The following is an 11,279-nucleotide window of genomic DNA, read 5'->3' as shown; positions in this document are numbered from 1 at the left end:
TTCCAAGGGATTTACTGAGATCTTCTCACTCATGCACAGGTCACTTAATGTCTCAAAGTCTAAGCAGTCAGGGGTCCACACAGCTGCAGAATTATGGCACCAGGAAGAAAGGTACGTGTCAGCTTTAAGTGTGTGACTGTTAGATCGCCCATATGGTGTCTATATGGTGAGAGCAGGAACCTCAGGAGGATCTGATGATGCTTCAGCTTCTTCACTGGACATCAAGAGGAAAAGCTTTTGAATGAATGAATGCATATGTTAATACTAATAATGTAAAACACACATTTGTTTCTATTGCCTGTATTCATCTCGTGATGATGGCAAACCATTGGGTCAGCCATGGACATTAATGTTTATAGGCCCAATTCTTTCTTTCTTTGTTTGCCCATCTCAAGCACATCACCAAATTTCAATGAACTGCTAGTGTATTGCCCGTTTTTCCTGTTAATTACATAATTTTTCAAATGTTAATTTACTGTCTTAATGTATTTGTAAATTGTTTAGGTTCTTGTTATCATATATACATTATTGTAATTATGATTATTAATATTAATATTCTATCTTATTATTACTTTTCTTGTTGTCATTTGATTTTTAAATGGACCACAATGGAAATAAGTGTTTTCAATTTCTTGTGTCATCCATGTATTTGTAACATATTTACAATTATATTATGTACTTACATTGAAGTTACTGTATAAAATCACGCACGCACACAGGTACACAGATGCCACTTCGCTTTTAATATATATTTGATTTACCACCCCCTGCTGGAATGTGTGTGAGTCCAGAATGCAATTATCATTGTCCATTGGTCACTGTTGTTAGCTAATATGCATAGTTTCTCGAAAAATATTAGTCCCTTCAACGTTCTGTTTTTGTGGCGTTCATCCTTGACAGAAAATACAAAAGCACACCAAACGGAAAACGTCAGCTCTCCCCAATATGTCCGTAATCTAAGTTATATACACACGCGCACGCATACATGTACACAGAGGCCACTTGGCTTTTAATATATAGATGATTTAACGCCCCCTGCTGGAATGGTGTGTGAGTTCTTTATGTAATTACCAGTGTCCATTGTTCACTGTTGTTAGCTAATATCCCCAATTTCTCCAAAAAATATTTGTCCTATCAACTTTACATTTTTGAGGCGTTCATCCTTGACCAAAAATACATAAGCATACCAAACAGCAAATGTCAACGCTCCCCAGTTTCTCCATGTTCAAAGCCACACCTACTCATGCACACACTTGGCTTTTAATATATAGAAGACGATATCTTTGGTCAGAGAAGTGAAGATTAGATTTTGAGGATAACTTTCATCCATATTTTAATTATCATTTTATATTGATTTCTATTATTTGTTGATACATCATCACCACCTGGCCTACTTGGTTGAGGACAGACATATGTAAGACTGTATGGCCTTGGTAAAGGTCTGAAATTCTAAGCTTTTGTTCTACCTACATCCTTTCGGCTGCACAAAACTGGGAAATTGTTTACGAGTTTTTTATTTTTAAAACAAAAATGAGATTTTTTTGTTAAGTATGTGTGTGCCAAATAAATTCATTCATTCATTCATTCATTCATTCCTCTGGCCTCTCTGAGTGCCATCTAGTCTTAAAATGCAATGCTCACCCTGGAGACTTTGCCATCATGGTAAAAATAAATGTCAAACATATTTAGTTCTGTAGTGGAGCCATCATGAGCTGTAAATAAATGAGGCAACTGCAGGGGCACCATTCTACATGAGCTCAGTCCGTGAAGGCAGGTGCAACTAAGACACTATTTGAATGGAAGCACAAATCTTATTTAGGATAAACGGCCCATGTCTGCCCTTACACAAGTAGATGCCGCTATTCTGTATGTATTTCTTATTCAGGTTCACATTGTCCAGGTACAAGCTTTCATTGGAAGTTTGTGAAGATTTACCAAACTATACATTTTTAAAAAGTGCATAAGTTCATAAGGGTGATTTGGGTGACGCACTGCCAAACGGGAAATTAAGGGATTTTGTTCTGTCTGAGTCTACCCCTGTTTCAGTGGTTATCAGTGTCCAGACTATTTATTCTGCCTCTGAATGTCATTGTCCAGTCAGGTCCCGCCCATTCTAATGCGATTTCAGTCAGGTTGAAAATTGCTCCGTCACATCTCTTCCAGACTGTCATGTAAAATCAATATTTTTCACAAAACGGAGTTTTCAGTGCAATCTTTATTGGTTCCGGGTGTGCACAGTATGTTACGTGTTTACATCTTCGGACCAGTGAAAAACATGGGCTGTGGCATCCATCAATGCAGCGTTCAAAATCCCTGAGAAGCTCGGAGCCTCGGACACGAAGCTTAATAATATCAGTTATCAAGTTGTTCACCAATGAATATGGCTTTATACACCCTTCAGAAAACCATACACTCTGAGGCCTTTGGCCAAAAAAAAGCCATATAAATTGGTAAAACAACTTGATAATGATTTTATCATATACCTATAAATGATAAATGTTGTATGGTTTTCTGAAGGGTGTAAAAAGCCATATTCATTGGTGAACAACTTGACAACAATTTTATCATATACAGTGGTCCCTCGTTTATCACGGGAGTTACGTTCTAAAAATAACCCACGATAGGCGAAATCCGTGAAGTAGTCAGCGTTATTTTTTACAATTATTATAGATGTTTTAAGGCTGTAAAACCCCTCACTACACACTTTATACACTTTTCTCAAACAGGCATTAACATTTTCTCACTTTTCTCTCCTGTGTAAACACTCAAAGTTCAAACCTTAGTAGAAAAAAACGAACGTTTTCCTATAAATAATTATGATGGCTTTTAGAACTAACGAATTTAAATTTAACGATCAACCTACGAGGTTGGACACGTAAGAAATTATTAATAGTGACTCACCAGTATTTCACAGTTCCTCTGACCACGCCTCTTCGTCGTGGCGCCGCGCTGCTGTCCGGATTGGCTGATTACTCGTGTGGTATGAAAAATATTACCTGTCCGGGAAAAGGGTGTATTGCTATTTATTCTTTAGTGTTTTATCCAATCATATTGGCGTATCATTTATAGGTATATGATAAGGGGATTTGTTATTCGATTTCAAAAACAGTGTTTTCAGTTTTAGAAGTGTTTATTTTTTGCTAGCTTTTACATGATATATGACAAACATGTTATATAAACACATAAATAAAGTGATTTTAGACAGACCTGCCACTGACGTCCCCACGCATCCAGCTCTTCTATGATTGGTTGTCACCCCCACCACTCAAAAAAATAAGAAAAAATAAGAACATATTGAAACAGAATTAAAATAGGTCATGGTTAGCCATCTCTGAACTTGTCCAAGGTCTGTGTCCCAAGAATGTTCTCCGTTAATTTGAAGACTTTAGCAGTAATAGGACTGGATTTATGCTGACCACAGACAGACGGACAGATGGACAAATGAACGGATGGACGCAAAGCCTTCACAATACCAGATGGATATATTTGATGGCCTTGGGTTAAAATGTATATCTGGGCAAGTTGTCCACCTATAAATGTGACTTACACTTGAATCAAGACCCATTCTTTCTGATGTAAGGTACGTATTGTTTCCTGTGATGGGTGATATGAGTGTGCCAGTTCTATGCCTGACCACATATTTTGTTGTTGTTGTTGTTGTTGTTGTCTAACACACCCACAAGAGGCATCATGATTGCCAGTCCAGCTAAGGACACTGGGAATAAAAATGACAACTGCATTTGGGGAATTAGCAATAAAATGTGTTGTGCTGTGTGCCACTTTGCGCCAAGTGCAGAAGGACCCCTTGGTTGTCACCTGTTAGAGTTGTGTTTTTATCATGTTTTGGTGTATTCTAAGTTTAAATGGACATGTTATCATAGGGAATCTTGGAGCGCCTTGGTGCAGGAGAGGTGGTGATCGGTGATGGAGGCTTTGTGGTTGCCCTGGAAAAAAGGGGCTACGTAAAGGCAGGACCCTGGACTCCTGAAGCTGCTGCAGAACACCCCGAAGCAGGTAACAATAAGCTATTTCACTTCCTTTGCAAAAATAAACTTGTACTCTCAAACCGACTTTTTGTCTGTTGTCAGAATTGCTCGAAATGGTTTCAACTCATTTTCATGAAATTTGGTGCAGGGGTAACAACCATTTAGACTGTGGTGAGACTCTGGATCCAGTGTCAGACCCAGAACATCTGTAGCCATTGTTAATGCAGATACAGTACTTTGCAATAAAGCAACATGTATGTAATCCAGTTAACTAATTATTTTTCAACGAGTTTGCTGCTTTTTTAAGCTGGCAGGACAGTTTGAGTTAATATGAGCGGCAGTCCTGTTGCACATTGGTGGAGGTTTGCCTCTCAAGCTGGCTTCATTGATCTTCACCATTTGTGATGTAGATATCTCCTCTGTCATTCGTCACACTCCTGACAATATATCTTATCACAGTTTAGCAATGAGGCGCTCACTTTGTTTGACTTTTGTTTTCCAGTGCGCCAGCTCCACAGAGAGTTCCTGAGGGCTGGGTCCAATGTTATGCAGACCTTCACCTTCTACGCCAGTGACGACAAACTGGAGAACCGAGGCAATAAGCTCTCCTTCACTGTAAGCTCAAAGAGAAATCACATGAACTTGTAAAATTATTCTGAAAACTGATTAAAATCCATGATAAATATTATCACACCTTCTTATAAAAAACTTTTAAAAAAATACATGCATCAGCTAGAAAAGTGATGTTATGTATGTCAGCATCCTCTATGTGATGACTCCTTGTTTCACCATAACCTGGCACCGCTCTGCAGGGGTCCCAGATTAATGAGGCCGCCTGTGATTTGGCCCGTGAGGTGGCCAACGAGGGTGATGCGCTGGTTGCTGGAGGGGTGTCTCAAACTCCTTCCTACCTCAGCTGTAAGAGTGAGACAGAGGTGAAGGGCACCTTCAAAAAACAGCTGCAAGTGTTTATGAAGAAAAACGTGGACTTCCTGATTGCTGAGGTATCTATCAGATGGAGAAGCAGATTGTGCTGTAAAGCATCACTTTTGGTTAATGTGTTCATACGCAGAAGCAGTTTGATAAAGTGCTAATGTCTCTGTCCTGCAGTACTTTGAGCACGTTGAAGAGGCAGTGTGGGCCGTGGAGGTACTGAAGGAGACAGGGAAGCCTGTAGCTGCTTCTCTGTGCATCGGACCAGAGGGAGACATGCACGGTGTTTCACCTGGAGAGTGTGCCGTCAGGCTGGTTAAAGCCGGTAATGGCCCATATCAGACATTATAGTGCAGCAGGTAACTGAAGTAATCTTTCAAATGGTGGTACAAACACCAAATTTGGCTTTAAAAAATACTCATTAGACAGTTCCCTTTTGAAAAATCCATGGGTCATTTGAATTTTCAAGATGAAAAATGACTGCCATTTTGGCATATTGAATTGCACAGCATCCCACCATATGGACCAATTTGTGTCCAAAAGTCCGCTTTTGTCTGTGAAGAATTAAGTCCAATACAGCCTCTAAGGCCCATTCGGTGGGGGCTTTTCCCCATCTGAATTGTTTTAATTTTTGTCCAGTCTTAGTCAAGTAAATACCATAAGATTTTAGTCAACTAAATCTCTTGCGTCACTATGTCTAAACCAAAATATACTGTCAAAATTAACATGGGACTACAACAGTCCATGAATGGGATGCCAGTCCAGCTAAGGTTACTTGCCCAGCCAGGCCTGGCACCCATTTACAGCTGGTTGGACTGCAATCATGCAGATAAAGTGTCTTGTCCAAGGACACATACAGGTACTACACCCGGAAATCAAACCTACGTCTGCATGTTTGGTAGGCAGCACGCTGGGCATGCTGACATAATGCTGCTGGATTTGAGGAATGTGGAGTTCCAAATTTAGATACCACATGGTTAAAAAAGGTTTGATTTGACACTAGAATCATCACGTCTGTGGATATTTATCACCAAAAGAGGAATTTCCCATCAAGCATGACAGCCATATTGGAAAATGGCTGCCATTTTGAAACTGTGACTGGACTGTTGGCATTTTAAAAAGACAAATGTTGAAGGTGGTCCCCCACCTTGTTTTTATTTATTTTTACCACATATGGTACTGTACCACCATTTGACAGATTTGCCTGAAATATTCTGTTATCTGCTCCACTATTGTCCATCAGCACCAAAATGCTGTAGTTTTGCATTCATATTATAAATGTGTTCAAAGTTTAATAAAAATATACAAATGGATGAATGTTTTAAAAAATCTGCTGTACGAATTTGACTGTAAACTCTAAATTTGTTCAGTTTTCATCCCTTCTTCAGATTTCGGCATTATATATCTTATACATTTTATCTATTTTGCTTAAATGCGAGCATCACATCAGTGCCTGCTCTCCCATAGGTGCCCAGATTGTGGGAGTCAACTGCCATTTTGACCCCATGACCTGTGTGAAGACTGTCAAAATGATGAAGGAGGGAGTGGAGAAAGCTGGGCTGAAGGCTCACTACATGGTGCAGCCTCTTGCCTTCCACACACCTGACTGCAGCTGCCAAGGATTCATCAACCTGCCAGAATTCCCCTTTGGTAACACTTCACTGTGTTGCATGAAAACACAACATTTTATATTACTTTGAACAGTTGAACCCAAATATTTATATTCATCCACCTTCACCACCTCTATTCTTTGCAACCGCACCATTCCACTGGCTCTCATTCACACACATGTACTCTATTTTGTTCAGACTGTCTTTCATTCACCTTCTCTCCAGTGTGTACCTCTGTCTGTCCAGGCTCACCTCCACCTGCTCCCTACTCTCATGACAGATGGCAGTGTCTTCTTCAAACATCACAGACCATGGATACTCTTGTCTGATCTTGTCCATCACCATTACAAATAAGAAAGGGCTCAGATCCTTTCTTTTATACAATTCCAGTTCCTGATCAACAAGGTTGAGTAGGATTACTTTGAAAGAATACGAGGGTAGGCTGAAAAGTTCTAAGGCTCCCCATGAAGGAGTAATGCATTAACTGCATTATAGTGAGCCTTAGAACTTTTCAGCCTACCCTCGTACATGTGGATTACATGTATGTATGTACATACATTTGGATTACTTGTAGTCTGATTACTTTTGGATTACATTTCAAAGTAATCCTACCCAACCTTGCTGATCAATAATATGTCTCTGTATTTACTGCAGCTCTGCACATTCAAAATCAGCAACAGCATACCTCTCCTGTACTCCTCCATCATAATTTTAAATTTATGGCGTTGGCTACCAGTCACTATGATGGTATATGCTACACTGTAAAACTCAATGAGTTAGTTGAACTCAAACCATTTGAGGCAACTGATTGCCTTAAACCATTTGAGTTTGCCAACTTAAATAAAATAATTTTCAAAAATTTAATTGTTAAAGTTTTAGTAACTTAACAATTTATAGTTAATTAAACTTATGTAAATCCAGTTTATGTTTTTCAATAAAAAAGAGACAAATAAATTTCTGCCTAAAAAAATTTGCATTACATTTTGGATTAGATTTTTTGATTCTTTTTTGATTCATTCTTTGGTTTACTTGTTGACTCTGCATTGTGTTGTTATGACTCTGCCCATTCGCTCCCCTCGGGACGCAAACTCACGATTTCCTGCATGGAAGTCGGACTGTCTAACCAGAAGACTAAAACCCAGGGCTCTGGCCTTGTGACCAGAGAATCCTTTTCAGCTGTTGGGAGTGAGGTTTATTAACTACATATGCACAGCAACACCTGCTGGCCTCCGTTACATAAACTCAATTAAAATGAGTGAATGGAATGCACTGGAAATACATCACCAACACTTAAATGGCACAAAACTTTAAATGCACTTAAAGGAACTGAGTTGTTATGACAACAATTCATTTTTTAGTTAGTTTAATTAATGGAAATGAGTGACTATAATTTTTTCAAAGTTTGAGTTTCATTAACTTAATTATTGTATTAAAATGGACTGTTCGGTTTAACAGTGTACTGTTGATCATAACTATTAAATAGAGAAAGATAAGTAATATTATCATGTTGAAGGCTACTTGTATACAGTGGATGGAGAAGAGTGTAGTATTGTTTTGTAAGCAGAGAGTGTAATCCTTAATCCCCAGTTGCTCCCAGGAATAAGTGGGTTAATTTATTGTGGAGCCACTTCATTTTGATTAACATTTTGCTTGTGAACTTTCCTGGATGCAACTTTCTTCCATAGTTTTCCAACTGCAATTTATGTAGCTAAAGGGGAAATCTTTCTGTTGTATGCTGCCATCCAGTGGAGTTATTGCTGTATGAGTTAATCAGCTGATAACAAATTGATACAATTGTATGGCTTAATGTATTTACTGAATGGGTCACCTTCATCATTATCAGAAAAACTGTCCCTCCTGGAACTTTTTCAGGAGCCGCCACTGGTGAAAACAACATCTGTTTTGTTGTAGTTGTGTGTCAGATATGCATGGTTCTGGGGAATTCCCTTTGGGAAAAGAATGTAAACAAAACCACGTGACCCCAGCCTCCCTTTGACCTTGTAACAATGAGGGGCTTTCCCATAAAGGATGCCAGCATCCTGAACACTTTGGATTTAAATCTGCTTGGAAAAAAAGGCTTATTCTGCCAAAAGTATATGGAATTATTTGCTGTGAATCTAAGTATCATTTGGTCTGTTTGTCAACAATTTTAAGGAATTTGTTGCTCAGGAAGGGTCAAAATGGTAAAAGTGTGGTACATTTTGTGATCTAAGCATGTGGGCTGTCAATGGGAGAGAATAAACAGCCTGCATGCACATTTTGAGCTGCCTGGAGCATGTAACACCTGAGATAACTGTGGCTGCAGAAACAGTTTATATATATATATATATATATATATATATATATATATACGCACACACAGATAATGCAAAAAGAGAATATTTTCTATGTTCAAAAATCTAGGAGGGAGCTTGCAATAGTGGGTCTTGCATTAGTGTTCAAAAAACGTGCCTAATTTAATATGTATTAATGTGAATGTCATGTTAGGCCTGGAGCCCAGGATTCTGACCCGCTGGGACATGCACAAGTACGCCAGGGAGGCCTACAATGCAGGAATCCGCTACATTGGTGGCTGCTGTGGGTTTGAGCCTTACCATATCAGAGCTTTGGCAGAGGAGCTGGCTCCAGAGAGAGGAATAATGCCTGAAGGATCAGAGAAACATGGAATGTGGGGTGCAGGACTGGAGATGCACACCAAACCCTGGGTCAGAGCCAGGTCAGAAGATACAACTTTCTAACCATTAAGTCTTTCATATCGCTATAAGGGGTCATACTGCATAAAATCTATTTTTATCTATTGACTGTAATTAATTAGGGGTGAAGCTCCATAATAAACATCATCAATGTCCCAAAATTCTGTGTCTCTGTAAGTTGAAACTTCATTGCATTAAATAAGATTTAGGCTTGAAACAGTTAATTTTAGACTTTTGTTACGTATGTCACAAGAGAGGGAGCATGGCAAGCAGGAGCTCCTTTCCATTTAAGGAGCCACATACAGAAACACATTGTCACATGATTGTTTTAAGGATGCATCACCACAGTGTCCTTGTCCTCTTTAATGTGTGTGTGTGTGTGTGTGTATCCCTGCAGTCACACTTAATGATGTTTTCTCTCACAGGGCTCGCCGTGACTACTGGGAGAACCTGAAACCAGCCTCTGGTCGGCCGCTGTGTGCATCCTTATCCACCCCAGATTGCTGGGGGGTCACTAAAGGCCACGCTGATCTCATGCAGCAAAAGGAAGCCACATCTCAAGAACAACTCAAAGAGCTGTTCAGCAGATCAAAGAACTAATGAGTCTTCAGATGTAACGGAAAATGTAACAGCTGTGCAGTACAAGCTAAATGTTAATGTTACCATCGGTGCTCATCACTGCACCTAAAAAAGAGCGAGAAATTCGTCAGCATTTTTCCCCCTGATGTCACAACTGCTGACTTGAGATGGACACTGTTGATTACATGTGAAGCCACAGTGGAGCTCAGGTTAAGATGCTGAGACGTGTTTCCCATCATCCTGCACCGAGTGTTTAGCAAAATAACAATAAAATACATGAACTTACTTATTTGACTGCTGTGATTTTTAACTCCAGACTGTCTTTGATCATCCTGGAGCTGATCAGTGGGTGAGCCTTTGTCATTCTGGTTATTTTTCTATCCATTTTGATGGTTGTTTTCCGTTTTCTTCCTTGCGTCTCTGGTTTTTTTGTCCATTTTAAAGCATTGGAGATCATTGTAGATGAACAACCTATCATTTTTTGCACCTGCGTATAAGCTATCACCTCTCCAATCAACTTTTTAATCAAACTACGCTGTTCTTCTGAACAATGTCTTGAATGTCCCATTTTCCTCAGGCTTTCAAAGAGAAAAGCATGTTCAACAGGTGCTGGCTTTATCCTTAAATGGGGGACACCTGATTCACACCTGTTTGTTCCACAAAACTGACTAACTCACTGACTGAATGCCACACTACTATTATTGTGAACACCCCCTTTTCTACTTTTTTTACTAATAGCCCAATTTCATAGCCTTAACAGTGTGCATACTGTATACTAAGCTAGCTGTGTTACCCATTCCACTCATGGATAATAGAGATGAATTTTAACAATGTCATTGTGTATTTCATGTCACTTTAGTTAAAGTGTGGTAAGTTGCATTACATTGTGTGTATGTTGTCATCATTAGTTTTCATAGAGCAATTTGTGACATTCATGAGACTCAAGTGAATGATGATAAAAAAGGTGACAGCATGTCATATCACGGCAATGCTCTGGCATGCCGTACAAAGCAGGTACATTTTAATTGAAAAAGAAAAAAAAACACCTGCTGCTACATAGTAAGTAAAGTGTGATTCTTGCTACCTGGCCTAAGTACCACGTGAACTGCGAAAAAAGGGCTCCAGTGAGCGGGTCGTGACCTAATATATAAGACTGACCATCTGTGTGTGTGGTGTGTGTGTGAGTTCACGTACATACGCTTTCACTCTAAGGGCCCCAGTGACCTTCCCCTTGGTGTCCCCAGTCACCATAGCAAGTTTGGTGTGGATTGTTTAATTACTGTGGCTGTGTATAGTGAACACAGACGTGCACACACACAGACGGTCAGCTTTATATATTAGATATCACATGTTCGTTGTAAGAACTACTTACATAGTGCTGTCCCTGGAATCAAAGGACTAAACAATATAAACTCTGATGCTAAAAATGCTAATAATAACAATAATCAAAAGTACACTACTACACTAAGACCCCCACA

The 11,279-nt window shown here is 39.4% G+C and overlaps 1 protein-coding gene across 1 annotated transcript; it reads left to right on the top strand.

The window, feature by feature from the left end:
• Nucleotides 1-8: 8 nt before the first annotated feature.
• Nucleotides 9-10,084, top strand: LOC117510787 (betaine--homocysteine S-methyltransferase 1). Its single transcript, XM_034170649.1, has 8 exons — nt 9-111; nt 3,882-4,014; nt 4,489-4,601; nt 4,799-4,990; nt 5,097-5,244; nt 6,387-6,569; nt 9,017-9,245; nt 9,648-10,084. Exons 1-8 carry the CDS (start codon nt 94-96, stop codon nt 9,820-9,822), a joined length of 1,191 nt encoding a protein of 396 aa, XP_034026540.1. The 5' UTR covers nt 9-93; the 3' UTR covers nt 9,823-10,084.
• Nucleotides 10,085-11,279: the final 1,195 nt, after the last annotated feature.

Source organism: Thalassophryne amazonica, chromosome 5 (genome assembly GCF_902500255.1).
Source record: "Thalassophryne amazonica chromosome 5, fThaAma1.1, whole genome shotgun sequence".
Taxonomy (NCBI): Eukaryota; Metazoa; Chordata; class Actinopteri; order Batrachoidiformes; family Batrachoididae; genus Thalassophryne; species Thalassophryne amazonica.
Note: the sequence above shows the minus strand (reverse complement) of the source record. Positions and strands in the feature narration are given on the sequence as shown.

Excerpts from the sequence above, each read along its gene's own strand:
- LOC117510787 (XM_034170649.1), top strand. Across the intron at positions 4,991-5,096 it reads TGGACTTCCTGATTGCTGAG|TACTTTGAGCACGTTGAAGA; the intron begins GTATCTATCAGA and ends TCTGTCCTGCAG. Across the intron at positions 9,246-9,647 it reads AAACCCTGGGTCAGAGCCAG|GGCTCGCCGTGACTACTGGG; the intron begins GTCAGAAGATAC and ends TTTCTCTCACAG.